The following is a 23,242-nucleotide window of genomic DNA, read 5'->3' as shown; positions in this document are numbered from 1 at the left end:
AAGGATATATGAAGTCTGAAACTCACATGCATGTCATTATTTACTGACGTTAATCCTTAGAGCATCCCACTGATTTGTCAAAAAAAAAAGTTTTTATGAGGAACAGATCAAAGATATGAGGCAAAAATCTGTACATTCTGTGAAAATCTGTACAGTTGAGCGATATCCTTAGTAAGTGGATATTTTAGTTACATCATGCCATAGGTTGCATTGTCAAGCTTCAGAGGAGAAGTTTCAAAGATGCGTTGGAGAAATGAAGCTTTAATGCCATAGCTTACATACACACACACATGCACTCACTTATATATGTACAGTGGATATAAAATGTTTACACACCCCTGTTAAAATGCCAGGTTTTTGTGATATAAAAAAGTGAGACCACAATAAATCATTTTAAAACTTTTCCCACCTTTAATGTGACCTATACCCTGTGCAATTCAATTGAAAAACAAACAAATCTGTTAGGGGGAAAAGATATAAAAAATAAAAAATGTATAATACGCTGGTTGCATAAGTGTGCACACCCTTAAACTAATACTTTGTTGTGTGTGCACACCTTTAAACTAATACTTTGTTGAAGCACCTCATAAACTGTGATTAGATTGGCGAGTGCTGGACAGTTGTTTGGTTTGTGAATTATTTTGTGAATTATTTTGTGGTCTATGAACAGCTGGTTTAGTGTTAGAAGGTTTGGGAGTTCTAACCATTTTAGTTGTGTGAGTACTGAGCAGTGGTGGGCTCTGCAGTGGTGGCCAGTAGCGAATTTGGCAATTTTGTTGTAGCATGAGTCAAGATTATTTAGGTCAGATTTACAAATGTTTATAAATACTTGGGAGCCATATAGGAGGGTGGAGAGTAGTTGTGCATGGGCAGTGGATAGTCTGGCAATATCTGTAAGGTAAGGTTTAATGTTATATAGGGTGCCTAGTTTAGAGTGGACTTTTTTAATGGTGAGGGAAATGTGTGTATCGAACCTTAGGTTTTCATTAATTGTGACACCTAGAAGTTTGGTTTGGTTAGTGGGTTCTATTTTGGTTCTGTTTGTGGAGAGGATTGAAAGTGGATTCAGACATGTTTTGGGTTTAGTATAAATGAAAACAACTAACTTGGTTTTGTTAGGGTTTAGTATGAGTTGTTGGTTAACAAGGTAGTTTTCAATGTCCTGGAAAGATTTGTGCATTGTTATATGTAGATCTTGAGATGAGGGGGCTGAACAGATTAGTGTAGAGTCATCAGCGTACTGGACTATGAAGGCTAGATGGGTTGCAGAGCTGAAATTGTTGGTAAAAATTGTAAACAGGAGGGGTCAAAGTATAGAGCTTTGGGGTATGCCAACAGTGATGGGTAGTGGGGGGGGGGGTATGATAAAGAATAAGCTTTCTGGACATTGGTAACTACACACTGGTTAAAGCTGAAATTCTTGTCTATAATTGTCCTTAAAGCTTTCTTGATAACCATAGTATATGATTTGAAGAGTTATTTTGAAATTGTAATTTAAGCCCTTTTTGCTAAATCTTTTTATGCTAAATTAACTGACATTAAAGGTGAGATCATTTCTACTTTCTCAGGTATTATATTATTTGTAGAACTTTAGAATTTATTTTTGAGCAATTATGCAGCCTTCTTTGTAGTCATCAGCATACTCGTCTAAATCATGTTTTAGACTTTATACCTCAGAAGAGTAGTCCAAAAAAAAAGAGCCCATATTCAAATAGAGCCCTTTGGGATACCACGGGTAACATATGACATGACAGACAACTACTTCCCACCATGACTTGTGCTCTGTGGGTTAGCCACCTCATCCCAAGTTCATGTTTCTCATTACTCATTATTCATTTTCCCTTCTTATTAACACACTCTTGTCTACATTTCTATAACATTTTCTTCTTTCATCTAGCCTTTATGTTTTCTGAGACTAAACTTATCATGCTGGCCTACCTATAATCTTGGACCTATGTCCTGTTACACATAACCCATATTCTACTACCATATCCTGCATGTTACTACAACTACCATGCCTCCTAATTCTGGTCTCTTCAGCAATACTAACAAGTATATCCCAATTTCAGAGGGTACTGTAACTCAAGGTATATATTGTAAAATTTGCACAAAATGTTTTGGCGAACAGATAAGTTGTATCCTATGACTAGGTGTTCACTTTTTTTGTTTACTGATAACATGTTGCATTCACAGCTTATTTTAATTTTTTTATTTTATTAAATAATACCTTTTTATCACATTTTGCTTTTGATACCAAGCTGAGTTACATAGATAGATCTGGCAGTTTGATAAGAAAATCATGTAATTTCTGTGGTTTATATAACCTAGACTTGTTTTATGACTGGAGTAATTTCTGAAGGGTAAGTAATATTTATTTTTTCTGTTGTGAATTTTATTAAGTTTGTAACTTCACCAAAGTTTCTTTTTTATTTTTGTTGTTGAATTTAACTGTATTTTAATTGTCTTATAATCTGGTTTATTAATGCAAAAGATAATAGTATTGTTGATCTCATTGAGAGCACCTTGAGCAGACTTATTTGAGTTATTTATTGTGTTATCCTGATTTATTTTCATAAGTATGTCATTCGTTGTATCATAGTTTATATTGTTAAAGTCTATGAAGAATGATTTATTTATGAATGGTTTTGATTTTACTCGTAGGTTAAAGATCATGTCATGATCTTTGTTATTTAGAGAAAGTATAGCAATAGGTGAAGAAGTTTTTGTGTGGCCCAGTAATTAGATGTTGGTAAGGTTGCCATACTTACTACAGCAGTTTCATTGAACACATCTGTGCCAAGCTCCTGTTGTGCATCTTCTTGTAGTACTTCTATGTGGAGCAAAATACACATACAAAATATTTCCAGTCATTAACATGTGTTTTCATTATTTGGTCTACAGCTTTTTGAAGACATTCTTTCATCATAAAAAAAAATCAGTAAATCAGGTGACTGCCTATGAATACCCATGTGTTTAAGAAAATCACCAGAAACAGAATTAATGTACTTCTTTGCATTAATAGTCACACTTGGTTACTTTTGTCTGTCTGTCATCTAAATGAACTGTATATTGTATAATAGTCTTCTACATTCTTAAATATTAAAGACTGAATTTCTAATTGTTATTTTAGTCATGCCACTTAAAAATTGGTATAAGTAAAAAAGCATATGTAGTGATTGTGATTTTGGTTAACCTTGATTTATGGCCAAACCAGCTGTGGTTGAGCTGTCATAGCTGAAAAGTAAAAAAAGTAGCAATTGTCTCTCAAAGGCTGACATGAATCATTATCTCCATGCAAAGAAAGGACTATTTCTTAAATCTGTGACCCCCCCCAAAAAAAAAAAACATTGCAAGATCTTCAGAATGAAATCTGTATCAACATACTCATGAGGGTGCTCTGGCTCAGAAACCTGCTTCCCCATAATATGATCCTACTACATTAAACAAACCTGAAATACTCACAGTTATAACAAGCAATGCTGTTGAAGCAGCAGAGCAGTGTGTAAGCTCAAAGCAACATATACATGTCACTTCAACATGCAGTATAGAAGGGATTACTGTACTATTTGTATCTCAGAAACTTCAAATAGAGCCTGTAAGAATTTCAGGACTTTTGGTGTCACTGGTAATGATATTAACAATGAATAAACCCATGCTGATAACTTTTTTTGCCACTTTCCTTGCAACACTTCTCAAGGAGATATTTTATAGATACTTTTACATGAGGTTCAAATAATAGTTGACAGCACTTTGAGCAGCTTGAAATGTCAGCTCAAAACTTAAACTGGATAAACAATAATGTTTTCAGGCTGGACATTAGAGTATACAGTCATGATACTGAATTATACAATCTGGAGATTAAAATGGTCTCCTTGGAATTGCAACAGGCACAGCTGCTGGAATAGAATATTGTTCTATCAAAAATGCCTGTACAGAGAAGCTGCAAGATTTTGAAATATGGCTAATGTGACACATTTAATAATAGTATGGGGTACCAAACTCCTGGGACAGTCTGTATGGAACTGAAAACAGCATATAAAAAGGTGACCAAATATTGTATATTCAGAAGCTTTTATTAGTGGATTAAACACATAGAATTTAATAATTTAAACGGCTGATGTTAAGTTAAATAACTATATAGAAGAATAACTGGTCAAATTTTCTCATCTTAATTGGATCAATCTATGTATGCATCCTTCAAAAAATATGCTGAATATCTGTCTGATTTATTGCATGGTCTGTATATCCTATGACATAAATCAGTAATTGCTGGAGGTGCTTAGGATGCCACCCCCTTCTTCAATGTTATGCATATTACATAATTACAGTAATGTGCCATATATTTGCAAACATAGACTTATGTTGAAGAATTTATGAATAAGGAATTATTAGTAGATTACTGGTGCATTACAAATCTTAAAGAGAAGATATTTTGTCTCCTTTCATACAGGTATCATTTAATTACAAGAAATTATATTTTTGCTTATACCAGTTTTAGCTAAATATAATTTGAACATGCATTGTTTAATATAACCCTTATTCAAATCAGTAGAATTCTTTATGTCCATTGAAATCTACAAGTGTTAATAAAGTATCTAAACATTTTTCTAAATTATTTTTGGAAGAACAAACTTTGTATCAATGACTTGGGGGTAATCAGTAGTTCTTCTCCCACTACCCATATAATCATATAAGATGCATTTAAGGATAATATATGTTTATATGTTTAGATTTTCTGTTAATGAAAACTATTATTATCAAGCCAGTTGTTAAATACTGACGAACAGTAAGAACAGGTTTCAGAACTGTTAAGTATAAAGTATGAGAGATATGCTGACCTGTGGGTGGGACTAATTATAAATAGCAGATGATCAGTTGCTATCTCTTTTTCTCTTTGCAAAAAAAAAAAAATGGGAAAACCAATAGCTGGTCAATGTAAACATATATTATAGGTTCATAGGTAGGTACTAGGCTATCTGCCTGAGGGCATTTATAAGCCTAGCCAGAATGTGTTGGCTTTTGCCACGCTTTTAGATTAGTCTCCTGTGCTTCTGTCAGCAGAGCCACTGAATTGATCCCCAGGGTAAATTTTCGGTTTCCCATCCACTCGTCAAGATTTCTCTTGAAGAGGGTCAGTGAGGTGCTCTGCCTAATGTAGATTGGAATCTTGTTCCAAAGCAAGGGAAGTCTCTGGGACAGGAGCTTATCCCTCCAGCATGTCCTATTTATTGTTGTTAGAGGTTTAGATCTCTAGAGCATGTGTCTCTAAAGGATTTGGTTTTCTTTAGGTGGAGCATGTCCACCAGTTCTGGGTTTGACATGGCCTTGTATGTCAGGCAGAGATCACCCCTGAGTAGGCGATATGCAACCCGAGTACAGCTGGAGTTTCTTTAGTTGAGCTGCATAGGGCATCTGTTTGAGGCCGGTAATCCTCTTGGTGGGGTACTTCTGTGGTCTTTCCAGCTGTTGCAGGTGTCTAGTAAGGTACATCCCAAATGGGGCATTGTACTCTATGATGGGCCTGATGAGAGATGAGTAGCGGAGCACAATAACCTCTTTGGTCTAGATGTGAACCCTTTTGTGATTAGGTGGGCCACATAGAATGATTTTCTAACCACTTTGGCAATGTGGTTATCAAAGGAGAGATTACTATCCACTTGGGTCCCCAGATCCCTAATTACATCTTCTGTATTTAGAGGACTACCACCTATGTGGTAGTTTGTGGTTACTTTGTTTTTCCCAAAGGGGATGATTATGCACTTTTTGGCATTTTAGCTTGAAGCCATGATTCTGACACCAGGTATCTGTCTCAGTGAGTCCCTTCTGGAGGATGTCTGTGTCAGCTGGAGAGTCGATTATGGCCCCTAGTTTGCAGTCATCTATGAACCTGGTAAGACACAGCCCTCCTGTGTTTGTCTGTACCTCAGAGAACTATATACCTAACAGGAGGGGTCCCAAGACTGAGCCCTGGGGGATGCTGCTTGTAACTGGTTTAGAGTCGGACCTAGCACCTGCAACTCTTACCAAGTGGGTTCTATCTGTGAGCCAGTTGGCAACCCATCTCATGACGTAGGGGTTAATGTTCAGGCTGGTGAGCTTGTCTATAATAACAGAGTGGGGAATGGTGTCAGAGGCCTTGGTAAGGTCTAGGTAGGCTGTGTGGACCACCTTTCCCTCATCTATATCCTTGGTAACTGTTTCAAAGAAGTCTACCAGGTTTAGGAGGCAAGATCTGCCCTTAACAAAGCCGAATTGGGTAGGGTCCAATGTTTGGAGGTTCCCAATCTCTTTGTTAATGAGTTCCATGATGATGCACTCCATAGCTTTGTAGACCAAGCTAGTCAGGCTTATAGGGTGATAGTTCCCTTGGTCCATTGTGGCTCCACCTTTCTGGAGTGGGATAACTGTTGCTGTACGCCATTCCAATGGAACATAACCTGTGGAAAGGCTGAGTTTGAACAGTGTATGAAGGTGAGGGGTTAGTTCATTTTGGAGCTTGTGTAAGACGCAGGCTGGGACACCATCTGGTTCCATTGATGCTGTGTTTTTGGCTTTGGAGAGGGCTGTTTTAACCTGTGTGTCTGTGATTACTGGGGCTCTATATTCCTCAGGAATGGTCAAGTGCCCTTTTGGGGGTGAGTGGGGGGTGATGCTTGCACTGAACCTGTCAGCCAGGATGTTGGCAATGTCCGTCGTTTCATTGTATTTTGTGCCATTCTGCACTAACTCAGAGCAGATCTGAGAGTTGCCACTTAGATTCTTGACATAGCTAAAGAATGCTTTGTGGTTATCTTTAGAGTCTTTGGTGATTTTTCTTTCAAAGCTACCCTTGGGTGATTTTATGAGGGATCATAGTTTCTTGCTGATACTGTTCAGGGATGTCTTCCCTTCTTGGGATTTTGCTGTATTCTGTACTAGTTTCCTCCTTCTGTTGTATAGCTTATTTATGGCAGGGGTCCATCAGCCAGGTTTCCTCTTTTTGGAGGAGTGAGTCTTGGTTTTGCTTGGGATAGCCTGATCCATGCAGTCTTGTAGGTGGTCATAGAGTGCATTTGTAAAGGATTCTGCAGCTTGGACAGCATTATCCTTTACCATGGGGGCTTTGAAAGTTACCACCTCGGTCTTAAGTAGTGGAAAGTTTGCTTTTGAAAGATTTTTCACGGTGGTTTCCTTGTCTGGGGTTGGGGTCGGGATATGAATGTTCAGAGTGATTAGTTTATGGTCTGATCTAACCAGTGAGGGTTTTACCTCCTGTGTGGAACATCGGTCACCCACGTTGGTGATGACTAGGTCCAATATGTTGTCACCTCTTGTGGGAGTGGTGACCAGTTGGTCCAGAGCGTTTGCATTTATAAACTCTAGGAAGCATTGGGCAAAGGAGTTAGTAGTTCTCCCAGTTTATGTTTGGGTAATTGAAATCTCCAAATATCACGGTGTTAGGTAGGACCTTCGTATTTTCCAGTGTTTTCAGAAATGCTGAATGGGGGCCCTGGGACATGGTGGGTGATTTGTAACAAGCTACAATTTGAAATGCAGTTTTGCCCATTGTTAGTTGCACATGGATGGTCTCTGAGGCATCGTGCTGTGCCACTAACCTGGAGGTGTGGTTATCCTTGATGAATTTGGATGCAACCCTGCCTTTTGTATTTCGGTCCAGGTTCTGTGGCTGAAAAGCATGGTATGAGTTGTAACCTGGTAGTGCTGGGGTGCTCTCTGGATCCTTAATCCAGGTTTCTGTTACTGCACAGATATCGATTTCCTCCATACTGAGGAGTGCCTCAAGTGCATGCATTTTGAGGTTTAGACTTTTGTCATTGAGTAGCATCACCCTCAGTTTTTGGTTTCTTGTGCTGTTTAAGGAGGTGGGTTTGTCTTTTGAGCCTTGCCTAAAAAAGGCACTAAGGGGGCAGCAAGAGCCTTGGCCAGTATTCGAAAGCCCAAGGGTGACAAGTGCAAGCCGTCTCTTGCGAAGCAACGTGGCTTGTCGAGCATGTCATCCCAGGCTGACAGACACTGGATCCCCTTAGAACAACACCAGAAGCTTAGCCAATTGTTGAAATTGATCATTTTTTCTTTATACTGAGCATCATTCTAGGTGAGGGCAGTATGCTACTCAGGGTCAGGGTCATACCGGCATGGGCTACGTGATCAGAGAGCTCATCCATGTCTCTCTTCATGTAGTCCAGGGAGGTACGTCTTAGGTCATTCACACCAACATGGACAATGACAGAGTCATATTTGTACTTGTTTTGGAGTGACCTGAGTGCTTGTGTTATGTGGCGGATCCTGGCACCCGACAGACAGCTTACAGTAACCTTCTCCTTATTCAGCCTAGTGAGCGGGATGTCAGTGTGCCTGACTATAGAGTCACCTATTACTAGTGTGTTGGATGTGATATTTAGCCTTAAGGGCTGTGATTGTGTGGCACACTGATTTTGTGAAGTATGTGTTTCATGGTTTGTGTTGGGTGTGGAAGTTGCTTGGATATCTGCTTTGGAGGTCTCTGCTGCTTTTTCAGATTTTTATTTAGAGCCTCTGAGTAAGTTTTTGTGTATTTATGTGTGTTTTTTGCTGGTGCAGGTATGATAGGTCTATGTGAGACTGGTGGTGTGGTACAAGTAATTCCCTTCTCCTCATGACTGGCTGTTCCAGCCTTAGGTTGAGAGAGCTTGGCCTCCAGTTTGGCTGTATAATTGCATCTCTTGTATATACTTGTGTTGGATGGTAGGAGGAGAGGGTTGTCAGTGTACATGAGGCAATTGTAGCATTGCCTCAAGATGCCCAGATTCACCGACTGGACAGTACACTTGAACCTGCCCTTTGGACATGCCTGGATAGGTAAGGTGGGTTGTTTTGCTGATTGTCCTGTAGGGACGAATAGACAGCCTTGTAGTATAGGAGGGTCTAGTGCTAGGGTTTATTAGTTCTTGCTGTGTTATGTTATGATTAGTGTTATGAGCAAGTACTAGGTTGTAAAGTGAATGGTTTGAGTGCTTAAGTTGAAGGTTTGACTAGTTTCAAGGGAAAAATTGAAGAGGAGACTTTGTGGAGCCAGGAATAGTTTGACCCTATCTAATCGGCACTGCCCGGTGCGCAAAACCGTGCAAAAGCAGGTTTTAAAGCAGGGAAATGAAAGAGATAGGAATTAGCCCAAAATGGCCAATCAGCTAGTAATTTCTGGGCAGAAACCACTCCTCCAAGGACAGATAGGCTGCTCAAAGCTCCCCACTCTCACTGGTGAACAGAGAAACTTCCTTCTATCCAAGTAAGGTACGGGCAAACAGAGAAGCTTTGTAACACAGCCCTGGATTCAGCAAGGACCTGAAAACTGGACTATACTAGCTTAAAAAGGCAGAAATAACAAGTATCTTTTTTTGAAGGCATAAAACAGTCAGTAAAACACTTTCAATGCACAGAAAAAGGCTATTGCACTTGAATGTGTAGCCTACAACAGTTAAACAGTTACTTTAAACACATATACGACTTTTTCAAAGTGCGGGTAACAATAAGTACACTATGTAACAAAAACAAGCTTTTTTTATATCACAGAAATGCTAGAAATTGGCGTTTTAGCTGGGAATAGCTTCAGACAACAAGTAGAACCAGGAAAATGATACTTAATCATATTTATTTTAGAATAATGTGAACGAGTATGTCATGAAAGATAGAAAACTCAAAAGAGAGAATCTTAAATGGCATTACAAAAAAGAAAGAATCACAATATACTGAATGACTCATAAGAGTGAATCACAAAACTGTGCATTGTATTTATTAATACAATGTAACTTGTTATTGCTTTTCTCTCATTAAAAAAGCCTTATATCAGTAACCCCCAGCTGTAAAACTGACATATAGTGTCATGGTAGTGATATTGTTAGGGTAAGTGTTTTTAGTAGCAATATGTGTTGGGTTATGTTTAGGGTTAAAACAAGTGAGTTAGCTGGTCGGGAAACTTTGCACTTATTGGGTATTCAGTTACAGCCAGTTGTTATATGTCCTCATAATGGATGTCAGGAAATTAGTTTGTTAAGCTGTTGAGTTGAATTAACATTAATATTTCAAGCACATAACAGTTAATCATTGATCACAGATCTAGTCATAATCCGATATGCTATTGCTATGTTTCTTATTCTGTCTTTGTGTTATTTGTCTGCAAATGATGAGTACTCTGCTCAGCTTTGTAGTTGTACTTGTATGGAAAGTGAGAGTTTTCTAATGTGGAGTTTCTCTGTTTATGGACCTACACTGAAAATGAACTTGTCTGTCCTAAGAATTATTATAAATGACTAAATGTTTTGAGGGATTTTTATTTATAGCTTTAAGTTGCCTAATTATTATTTGTATTATTTTGCTTTTATCTGTTCATTTAGGACCAAATAAAAGTACACAATAAGAAAGATGACAAAAAAGCAATAAAGACTGGTAGAGACAGTGTATCAAGTCAAAGTACACCAGCATCCTCATCTAAAGGTAAAGAAAACAATACTTTGCAACTCCTGGTGGTCTTTATTTCTGTATTATGGAAACCAAGCTTAAACATCGAGTCATTTGAAATGCTATAGTTATCCCAGGGGTCTGCAACCTGCGGCTCTGGAGCTGCATGTGGCAATTCCACCCCTCTGCAGTAGCTTTGAAAAATATTGGGCACTCTACTGCACAACACACACACACACACACACACACACACATGCACACACGCACGTATATACACACACAAACACACACACACATAGACAGAGATAGAGCGATGGACTTTAAATATTGCTCTTATAAACTTAGAAACTTGCTAGAATAACTTGATTTCTGTTACCATGCATTCCACACACAGAGAGCGATTGAGCGATCCCCTGACAGCAGCAGCATCTCCTGAAAGGTTTCCATACCTCTCAAAGTCTTACCACAAGAAATCTGGACAGAGCCACACATTAAGGGGAGCAAAGGAACAAAAATATTGATGGACTTTAAATATTGCTTTTATAAACTTAGAAACTTGCTAGAGTAACATGGTTTCAGTTAACATGCATTTTCTACACACACACACACACACACACACACACACACACACACACACACACACACACACACACACACACACACACACACACACACACACAGTTACGTCTCAACTGTGCAGTTTTCTCAGAATATCCTGACTTTTGCCTCATATTTTGGTCTGTTTCTCATAAAATTGTGGTTTTCTGGTGAATCATTGAGGGCTGAAGTCAGAAAAATAGACATTTGAGTTTCAGACTTCATACCCTTCAGAAAATTCATGTGAATGTAGAATATGTTATTCTATCAACTTTCTAAGTTTGTAAGAGCAGTATATAAAAAGGGTCCCTATTGTTGGGCCTTTGTGCCCCACTATTTATGACTTTGTCTAGATTTCTTGTTCAAAGAGGTTAAGAGATATGACACACACTGAGTGCAATCAAGCAATCCCAACAAAGGAACAAATATACAGACAGATTTTAAGTATCACTCTTATAAACTTAGTTCTTTTATATTTAGGATAATACTTTTATGCTGTTATCTTCATTTTAGGGGTCAAATAAGTTTTGTGGTTCCCGATGAATTTTATTTCAAGGGAGAGGGGCTAAAATGGCTCTTTTGATAGTGAAGGTTGCAGACCCCTGAGTTATCCCAAACACATTTCCAGTTCTAATACAAAAAGAAATTAAATCAGCAAACTCTGCCTGTGTAACAATACAAAGTTTTATCATCCATGTAATTGTAGTGGTTTATTAATATTAATGATAGCTCAGCATCACTGTTTTGACTGAATTTTTAAATAAATAATCATTGTAACATTTGTAAAAGATAACCATGTTCTTCTGGAACTTGACAGCCATACATTTTCAATTAAAACCAGACATTTGCAGATAAACATTGTTTAAATGAATATTTTTTTACCAGAGAATGTCACATTGTTAGACAGTGAAAGATGAGCAAATCATACAGCTGACCCACAGTTCTTAGAGCTGAGTTCACAGATTTTGTTGTCACAGTAGTAGAGTGTGTATTCAGAATGGCACTTGGTGGTGTTGTGTGTACATACTGAAGATTTTTAATCATTCAAATTTTATGAGTTTTTAATGAATGTAATTGTAGTGAAAACATAATCAACTAAACAAAAAAGGATAAACATTATTGAATACTTGATTATATAACAAATGTCATCATGCAAGGCAAGTAGCCTGAAAATTTTATACTGTAAAAGGCTGTATACTTATATAAATACTATGATCAGTTCATACATATTTGAAAGCAGTATACAACCCTGTAATTCCAAATAACTCGTGCAGTCTTTTAATATGCATTTCAGAAACCCAGCAGTACAAATAACTATGAACATATCTTGAGAAGTTGATCCCAAAGGTCTGGACATTTCTTTATAAGTGCTTTAAATTTGAGTATGTAGCTCTCTGACTCCGAGTTTGCTGTATAGCATTTTTAGAAGGTGTTAGAGATGTAAGAGCCCTGTTCGACCAGTGTTTCAAAATGAACATTGTACCCAAGCAGCTGTAACACTGGGCTGGATTCATGAACAGCTACACTAAGTGCAGCTATCATATACATGGTGCAGTGCACCACAAACACAGTATTGTGCTATTTGGTATTCATTAAATGGCTCTACACTTAGTCTAGAGCCTTAAAACAAGAGTAAATGGCAGCATATGCTAATGAAGGTATAAGTAGCTGAATTGCATGCTACATGGGGGAGCTAATCAAGAACCTATAACGCAATCGTGTACACTCAGTGTAGCCATTTGCCCTGAAATCCCAAACTCTTTGGATTACAGTCACAATTGCACTTAGAAAAAAAATATCAAGGGTTGCTGCCGCCATCATTAATTTGTACGTAGGCTTTAATTCAAGGTACTGCTGCTGCCAGACCTCTGCCAAGAAGAAGAGTGTTTAGACACTGTTTGAGTTACTACAGACTGCATTATGCAAAAATTTTACAGCAATACTGGGTTGACAGGGAAATACTAGAGTAAATATACAACCTCTGCCACCCTCACATGAAGCGCCAGAAAAATCATGGAGAACCAGTCCCAGTGGAAACAAAGGTATCTGTAGCTTTACGTATACTAGCTACAGATACAGATACACATACCTGTAGCTAGTATATGTAAAGTTACACATATCTTTGTTTCCACTGGGATTGGTATGTGTTGCTTTATGCACACTAGCTACAGATACTTTCCAGGGACCCACAGAAGATATATTAGGGGTGCCACAAGTCTCAAATTCCAGAATATTACATTGTTTTCTAAATGCAATGCTACAACATGCAAGGAAGCATATCTGTTTCCCATGTGAATTTTATGCCATAGCATATTTTCCTGATGTTTTGGATACCATTACTCTACAGTCTTGCCCCTGGCTGCTGTGCTGTCCTGGCCTTAGCGTCCACTCCTACTTCCTGGGTCCTGCCTATCCTGCTCTAATCTGCCTGAATGTACCCTACCAGATGTTTATGCTAAGAACCCTCAAAGTAAAAAGGAACTTTAAATCAAACCCTGGCATTCCCATCTGCTCCACGAATATTACTCCCAGCAAGGACTTTTAGTGAAACCTGGGTCCTGCCTATACTGCTCTAATCTGCCTGAATGTACCCTACCAGACGTTTATGCTAAGAACCCTCAAAGTAAAAAGGAACTTTAAATCAAACCCTGGCATTCCCATCTGCTCCACGAATATTACTCCCAGCAAGGACTTTTAGTGAAACCTGGGTCCTGCCTATACTGCTCTAATCCGCCTGAATGTACCCTACCGGACGTTTATGCTAAGAACCCTCAAAGTAAAAAGGAACTTTAAATCAAACCCTGGCATTCCCATCTGCTCCACAAATATTACTCCCAGCAAGGACTTTTAGTGAAACCCGGGTCCTGCCTATCCTGCTGTAATCTGCCTGAATGTACCCTACCGGACGTTTATGCTAAGAACCCTCAAAGTAAAAAGGAACTTTAAATCAAACCCTGGCATTCCCATCTGCTCCACGAATATTACTCCCAGCAAGGACTTTTAGTGAAAGTATGTGTACTGCATTGACCTTCTTGTGACATATAGAGCCAGTACTTAACTTCTACTAGCTTGCCGTGCGCTTCCCTGCCAGGTCAACCAGCAGCCAAACTTCCATTTTCTTTGTCTCCTTATAGTCCCTACTCTTCACTTTTAGTTTTTATTCCCCCCATCCTGAACTATGATAGCCCCTTCCTTCCCTTAACCTGATATCTCCCTCTGGTGACTTTGTCGCATTATACTGACTGCCCTCCAGGTGGCGCTCCTCTATCATCCTACTGTATCTACTACTTCTTCCTCTCTTAACCTGCTTCCCTACACTGTTCCTGGACATCTCCCCCACTGCTCCCTCACTCACTTCTGTCCCTGGACCACCTACTCACCTCTCACTCTATAAACACCCACTCTCTTTTCCTCATAAAGCCTCTTCCTTCTTCTACTGTCTCTCCCTTTTCAGCCACCCTCTTCTGTTATACTCTGTAAGTCTCTCAAACTCCCACATATCGCTGCAAACTTACCTCCTGGATCTCTCACTTTCTGATTGTTTTCCTCACACTCTCCTTTCTTTGTCTCTTCTCGCTCCATTCGCCCTGCGGGCTCACTCCAATCCCCTACCCTCCCCCCAAATTCTACCCGCCCCCAACACCTCTACATTTATTTCTGCACTTACTCCTCCCACTCATAACAATTAACTAATCACAATCCTCACCTTATTACCCCTCCCACCTATCAATTAACTAGTCTAAGCCATCTCTTTCCTTCCCCTCCCACTCCTTCTCTACTACTCCTCCCACTCCACTATCCCAGTCTAAGCCCTTCTCTTTCCTAACCCTCCCACTCCTTCTCTACTACTCCTTCCTCTCCACTATCCTATATACATCTCTATTCTCAGCTCCCTTCTCTCCTCCTGTTAATAATCTCATCCCCTTCGGGTTTCATCCCCTTCATCTTCTTTCCCACTCCTCCTCTACCTCTCCTGCTGTTAATAATTCCATCCTCTTCTTCTTCTTCTTTTCCAATCCTCATCTACCAACCTATCCACTTATCTACAGTTCCTCTTCATTACCCCTCCCCAATCTAAGAATTTCCTCCAACATCCTCTATACTATCCGAGTCCCTCTCTCCCTTCTCATACTTCTTATTCCCCTGTATCACGCTACTTCTTACTCTTCCAATTCTCCCCCATTCACACTTCTTTCTCAAATAATCCCTTGCAGTCACCTTCCCCCACTTCTGTCTACTCACTTCCACTCCATATCCTCCTCTCTCATTCCACCTAACCTACTCCACCTATTCCAACCCAAACTTTTCTTCTTCACATCTAAAACCTTCTCCCATAAACTACTGCTACTCCCTAACTACTTCCTACTATGCAAACCTATAAGACTAAAAGTTCTCTCCTGTAATGTCTTAGCCTTATCCGGAGATACCCATCCCAACCCCGGACCCTGCCTCTTTCCCAATAACACCCTCCTCCTTCCCCCTTCTTCTCCTACAGCAAATAACCCTAGTCCCATTCCCCCTACTTCCCTTACTACACTGCACTCCTTCTGCTCTCTCTGCTAACACTCTTAAATTCTTCACTATGAATGCCCAGAGCCTAAGCAACAAAGTTCACCAACTACAAGCCTGGATTAACCATAACCAACCTGACATTTTAGCCATCTCTGAAACTTGGCTAAAACCTCATATTGCTGACTCTGAAATCTTACCTCCCGGTTTCCACATCCTTAGAAGTGACCGATTAAATAAAAAATGTGTAGGCTCTGTTGTAATCTACTCTAACCTACTCTCCTTAATCCCCCTTCAAATCCCAACCCCGCACTTTAAAAATACTGAAATTACAGCAAGCCTCCTTCGACTAAATAAACATAAGAACATCTGCATAATTTCCTTATATATCTCCCCAGGCGACAACATCTCTACCCTCGAAAACATTCTTCATTGGGCCTCTTCTGAAATAAGATATGAAACCTACATTCTTGGTGACGTTAACATAGATTGGAATAAAATTAACACACCTTCTCCCTCCCTGTCCATTAACCTCTACAACTTCTCCCAAGTAATCCACTCAACATCTCGTCCTAACAAAAAACATCCCCCTGGTTCCATCATTGACTGGATCTTAGTCTCTCACCCACACAAAATAACTCTTTCTGGCACTGTCCCTGACTCCTTCAGTGACCATCTCCCTGCCTTTATTACCGCTCAGCCAACTCCATTCAATATCAACACCACTACATTCAAACATGTAACCTTTGCAATTTCAACCCCACAATCTTCTCAAATATTCTTAAACAAATAAACTGGCAAATTCTAAATTTTCTCCCCCTTGACAACGCCGTTGAACATTTTAACTCTGTCTTCCTAAATACTCTCAACTCCCTAGCCCCTCTAAGAAACAAACATGTCAAAGCCAATCCTGCTCCTTGGCTGTCCAATGAAACAAAACAAAGCATGCACCTCAGGGACAAATCCTGGAAGCTTTACCAGAAAAATAAAACGTCTTCTACCTTACGTCAGTATGCCCAACTCCGCAACCAAGTAAAGAAATTAATCTCCAGCCAATGTAGTGGCACTCCAGCTTCATGAATGCTGACCCTCCCCAGCAGACATCCCATTACAGACACTACCCAATCCAGTGTGTCATTGATCCTGTCCAAGAAGCCACCCACATGGTATATATCAGTACCACCAATGTAAAAACTTTTATAATAAACTACAAACCAACAATACGAAAAACCCAAAACAATTCTGGAAATCAGTCAATTCCCTTCTGCATCCAGGGTCCAAGAATAACCCCTGCCCTGACCCTAGTTTAACTGACTTGGAGCTGAGCTCTCACTTCAACACTTTCTTTACTAAATCCATAGCTAAGCTCACAAAAACTTTCCCTAAAAACAATTCTCCCAACTCTCTCTCCACTTTACCCAACAACACTAACAACTGCCCTCTTAACTTCCAGATCAACCCAGTTTCAACCATTTTTATAAAAAGGCTCTTATCTAAACTAAAGCCCTGCTCCAATGCCCCTGACAATATACCCTCCTCCTTCCTTAAATGTTCTGCAGAAGGAATAGCTCTCCCTGTCAGTGTCCCCATTAACAGATCCTTAAAAGAGTCTTATGTACCCAAACTCTGGCACTCAGCCTACATCCTACCTCTTCACAAAGGTGGCAAAAACACCAACATTTCCAATTTCCGTCCAATCGCCCTTCTATCCCCTATATCTAAAATATTGGAAAAATGTGTTCACCACCAACTTATGCCTTTCCTAATCCAGAATCACCTCCTAACACCCACCCAACATGGCTTTCGCCCTGGCCACAGCACTATAACTGCCTTAATATCCTTCCTAGAAACAATCAATCAAGCTCAAGATTCTGGACTACTAGTATCCACACTACTGCTAGATCTATCTAAAGCTTTCAACACCATCTCCCATCTCATCACGCCACCCTCAATCTCTCCCCCACTTCTCTAGCCTGGTTCTCCAGTTACCTATCTGACAGATCCCAAGCCGTCAGATGGAAGAACTCTACCTCCTCCTTCTTGCCAACACCAACCGGCGTTCCCCAGGGATCCATCCTAGGACCCTTACTTTTCAACATCTTTTTTAATAACCTCCACACTGCCATCCCCGATACAGCAGTCATCCAATACGCTGATGACTCTACTTTAGTCTGTGCCTCCTCTAACCTACCTGAACTACTAACCAAAACCCAAATTGCATTTTCCAATATAGAGAACTGGATGCAACAAAACCATCTCTCCCTCAACTCTAACAAATCTAAAATACTACTCTTCCCTCCTACTAGGGCTTTCTCCTTTGACAAAAACGCTTTCATAGTCCTAAGCCAAACTAACACTGCTACTGAAGTTGTCCCCTCCGCAAAACTTCTTGGCATTACTATAGACGAAAACCTGAAATTTGACATCCACATACAACAAAACATAAAGAAAACCCACCAAATGTTAGGTATGCTCTTCCGGAACAACCGCTTTCTTATCATCTCCTCTAGACATACCCTGGCAACTACCTATCTTCTACCTACACTACTCTACGCCGCCCCTCTCTTAACTAATCTGTCTTCTTCTATCTTCTCTAAACTTGAAACTTGCTATAATAAGGTCTCTAAATTTGCCACTAATTCCAAAACCTCAACTCACCATTGCCTTTACCTTCAATCTCTAAACTGGATAGAACTATCTAACCACCTAGACTATCTCCAACTAACCACAGCTCACAAATTAATATTCTACTTTGAAAAATGCCCAGCCATAACAAACGTCCTTCCTCCATACATCCCGAATAGATCTCTGAGATCCGAACACCAAAACTTCGTCTCCATCTACAAAACAAAACGTCCCACTGGCCAACTACTTCTCTCCTTCTCACCAGGTAAGAAATGGAACTCTCTTCCCCCTTCTTTCAGGAATATACCCAACATAGAATCATTCAAGACCCAACTATTCCTATACCTATCACCTAAACGGAAATGCTCCTGCTTCCACCCTACATAAATTCTACTGAATGCCCCCATTGACTATTCTACATTGCTTCTACTACTCCTAAAATAGACTCAGCAGTCTTTCTCTGACTAATGAATTTCTTCCTTAACACTACAAACTGTAAATACTGTATATATCAGTACCACCAATGTAAAAAAACAAACAAACAAAAAAACAAACAAAAAAAAAAATTTCCTATTCATACAGATATTTGTATCATACTGTATTGAACTGATATTCCAGTAATGGGTGTTCTCTATTATCTGTTAGCTGCATTGTTTGATTTACATCTTATGCATCTGCATTTCTGAATGTCTGAATTCTATTCTTGCATTTTACTTTAACATAATGTAACCTTCATTGTATTTGTATTGCTTACGGAGCTTTTCACCCCGGGCCTCCACTGAAAACGGGCACTTTTAGGCCCAGTGGACTTTTCTGGTAATCAAACTGAAAATAAATAAATAAAATAAATAAATAGATTGAACACATGTAGAAATAAAAATCAAACCCAGTGAACAGAGAAGGAGGTACATTAATGGGAAAGGATGCCATCTGTAAACTGTCAGGTTGTCTGTAATGCCCAAGGGATCATCTGGAAAGTCTGTGCAGGTAACCCAGGCAGTTTTCATGACTCATACTTATGGCACACCTGTGAGCTGTCCTCAAGGTTAAGGAAAGGAAACCACTCTGTAAACTGTCAAGTTGTCTGTAATGTCCAAGGGATCATCTGCAAAATCTGTGCAGGTAACCCAGGTAGTTTTCACAACTCACACATATGGCACACCTGTGAGCTGTACTCAAAGTTTGCTACGGGTGACTTTCCAGGTTATGCACTAGAACATTGGCTCATGAGAGCCATGAGAAACCCCCAGAAACCCAGTGTTGAAGGGAACAATGATGTCCCTGCTCAAACTAGGAATATCATAGAATGTGTATCTGGCTTGCTCAGGAGATTGCATGGCCATGTTAGCTAACACCAGCCAATGTAGTGGCACTCCAGCCACATGAATGCTGACCCTCCCCAGCAGGCATCCCATTACAGACACTACCCAATCCAGTGTGTCATTCATCCTGTCCAAGAAGCCACCCACATGGTTCAGGCAGTCCCACACATCAGAACGCCCAATAATTACTACTCACACTGTCTCTTCATATACCAACATTAGGGGGAGAAGGGTGGACAGCAGGCTTCCTCTGAGCACCTCTAACAAGCTACCTGTGTGGGACCATGCTCTGATGATGGCTATGAGGAAAATCAACCTGCTCTACAACTGGAGTAACCACACTACCCTGATCAATTCTATCACCCTCAACCTGGCCTGTGAGGTCACTTGTGTCATGGGTATGCATAGGCATACTGACTGTGTCTGAAATAGGTGCAGGAGATGTTGCAGGCACAACCTCATTGTTAGACCGACACTCTGCACCCTAGATTGTGCCTCTTAATTGCAGCCATCATCATCAGAGGCTACCAATACTCTGAGATCAGGCAGTAGGAGTTCCACAGTGCCACTGTCAGAATCGGCTAAGATAACAAGTAATCAACACAACAAAGAGAGAAATAGAATAAACAATGATCAGACATATGTAATACAAAATGTTCTACAGTAGATACACTTGTGTTGTCTTCTATGTCAGCCCCATCATCAATGATTCTGTGTGACCCATGTTTTGAGCTGTCTGGATCTCTGACAGTGGAGAGGAACGGCTCTGTTTTAGTCAGTGGTGGCTTGGTAGCAGCCCCCCCGTAGCAATACTTTCACTGGCAATTGCAGCTATCCGACATCTGGCTGCTGTGGTTATATCTCTGGTTCTGTGTGTTATTTTGGAATATGTACATGTTATTTTGGAATCTGTACATCTATGACCTCCAGTTGCATTAACATCATTGATCAACTGCTGCTAGATATGGCTACAGGAGGACTTGTCATCTCTGTAAGGAATAACCCATGGCATCATAGTGTCTGAATGATCATGTCATTCTCAGCATTACTGTATGGTGATTTACAGAATGCAGATGTCTTGGGTGCCACAGCTCTATATAAGATGAAACATAAAAGAAAATATACATAAGTAACCTAAAAATGATTGTTAACAAAACAAAAATATATATGAATGTACCCATCCATCATTCAAAAAACGCATAAAAAAATAAGGCTCGATATGAGTACACACAACTTCATACAGATCCCTCCCACTGAATCACTAAACAGAAAAAGGAATTTATAAGACATTGCTAGAAGGACAAACATTTCTGTAACTCTGTAGTACATTTTTGTAACATTAACAAATATAATGTACACCTTTCAAGGAAATATGAATAAACATTTTGTGTGATATCCACTTCTGTGGAGGGCAGCCAGGTATATAGCACAGGCTTAACACAATGTTATGTGCTATTAATGCAAAAACCATGACCTTGCTCAGATGTAATACAACAGTCTTCTGCACTAACTGGTCAGCTTCCCAGATTAAACTTCTCATTAAATGTCAGTATTATTTAGAAACATTTTTAAGAGTCAAGAAATAACTTGCATACATGGCTGTGCCAACAGTTATTGAGCATAAGGCAGACAGAAAACAATAGTTGTACTGTGAAATGCAATCCATTGGTAAAGTTAAAAAGTCAGTTGTTAAAATAGAAGCAAGTTTTTAAAACAAATAGCAGTACTGAACTCTCTGGATCCAAACTATCTCCCCTTTTATGATACAAGTTGCTTACCTACACAATTACTTTTATATAATGCAGATTCATCCCTTTCAGCACTGTCAGTATGCAAATGATGTGTGAACTCATTAACATTTATGAATTTCACAATCTGCACTAAGTGCTAGGTAGATTAACATTGTGTAAGGATCTACTTGATTGCATACATACTCTGTAACAGAGCAAGGACAAACATTGAGAAGTGTTACCTGCTAAGGGCTTGTAAGTGTTAATGATTAGTCTGACTTCAGGAACAATCAGGGTTTCACGGTCAGTCCTCTTTGATGTACACTTACCAAGGGTGTGTTGGGGAGAAAGGACTTACAAGAAAGTCTTTGAGTGCATTGACTGACTTACGAGAGCAATATTACTAACATTTCTATGAATTATTTATTACCACACTTTGTGCATATGAGTAAATTGTGTTTGCAATTCTAAAGAAATGGATTACTCATTGAAACATATATCAACCTCAAGGCAAATCACATAGCAGTCTTGTTAGAGAAGCATAGCTAGGCAATGATGCTCACAAAATAAAGACAAGAAAAGAGTTGCAGTGTTATAAATTTTTATTTTATATTGTGTGAAGAAAGATTAGCTTAACTGTTGCCAATATCACAGGCATCCACACTTCTAACTGAAAATTACACAGGGCAACTTTGATATCTTAGCTCTGTTGCAGATGTAATGTCACTTGATACTATATCACATCTTGAGTGTATGTAACCTACTTTTTTTCTTCACAGTATATGTATTTATATGTGGCATATACTGATAATAATCTTAAGTGTGTGTTGTGAATGCCATAGTGTCCTTGGGTTCAGATCCAGAAAGGGTGCTGTTTGTGTGGCCATAATGATATTTAAGGAGCATATGCTCATGTTTCAAGACAACAAAGTTGAGGAAACATCACAACTGTACATTTTAACTGCTTGTTTCAGTATGTTTCCTCTAGTTAAGTAAAGATTGCATTTGTTTATATCATTCCTAAGCCTTTTGGCATTATGCACTCTTGACTGGCTTTCTTAGCAGCTTAGCAGTGAACAACAGTTCATTTCCTATGGAAAAAAGTGAAAATATCTAATTTTGGACACCTTCTGTACTGCAAACAAGCCTGACACTGGTGTGATCCATCAGTACTCTGGTTAGTACTCATTGAAGAAAATGCATGTCTGGTAACTTTCTCTGTAGCACAAGGTGTAAGTAAAGTGAGTTTAGAGAAATAAGACAGCTGATGCAGCGTTCAAATCCTTTTTACATATAATTTTACAGAGGGTCAGAATGCCATTTATCACCCCATTTTGATTAGTAATTGTGATGACCGTGCCCTGGCCCAGCAATCAAGGAGCCTCAATCCTCACCACTAACACCAGGGAGGTCATCTCATAGAAGAGAAAAGGATAAGTAATACACACAGTAAAGTACAATTTCCCTTAAGTGCACACAGAGATCACAGTCAGTCTGGGGCTGGTTTCTTCCTTGCTCACCAGGTCCCCAGTAAGACACCCCAATGGCACAGCTATAGGGTCCAGGTCTCAGCCTAACTGGGCAAGCTAAAACCTCCAGTACACTCTCTGTCCAACCAGTGCTTCGTGTCCCTGCCAAGTAGCTGACACAACACACACACACAAACTTTGAAATAAGTATTTATACAACTTTACGGACACTCCTGGGAAAGACTGACACAGATTCTCCAACTGTGCCCCTTTACCCAGACTACACGGTAGTAATTACTGCCACTACCCAGTTAATAATATCAGCTACTAAAAGGCCCTTAAAAGGGTGTCCAATTATTACTGTGCAATATTAATATCCAATGGTAGTATGACTAACAGTCAAGGCTTAATTTAGAGTGGCCTATTGCAATAACCTGTATAAATATGCAATGTACTCTAGAGCTTATCTCTACACAAATCAGCCACAGGTAGACGGTTTTAAAAAATATGTAATAATAAATAATTAAAACACAAGACAAAACTACTACACCACAGA

At 39.5% G+C, this 23,242-nt stretch overlaps 1 protein-coding gene across 3 annotated transcripts in view; it reads left to right on the top strand.

Moving 5' to 3' along the window:
• Positions 1 to 23,242, top strand: part of LRRC43 (leucine rich repeat containing 43) — a 1,074,258-nt gene that overhangs the window by 916,534 nt on the left and 134,482 nt on the right. For all 3 annotated transcript variants that reach the window (XM_044068605.1, XM_044068603.1, XM_044068604.1), the window contains exon 11: positions 10,371 to 10,470. In XM_044068605.1, the coding sequence (XP_043924540.1) occupies positions 10,371 to 10,470 (100 nt within the window). The remainder of the gene's footprint in view (positions 1 to 10,370; positions 10,471 to 23,242) is intronic.

The sequence above is a fragment of the Protopterus annectens genome, chromosome 4.part0 (assembly GCF_019279795.1).
Source record: "Protopterus annectens isolate FY-2018-M chromosome 4.part0, PAN1.0, whole genome shotgun sequence".
Lineage (NCBI taxonomy): Eukaryota > Metazoa > Chordata > Ceratodontiformes > Protopteridae > Protopterus > Protopterus annectens.
This window is presented reverse-complemented; position numbering and strand designations above follow the sequence as displayed.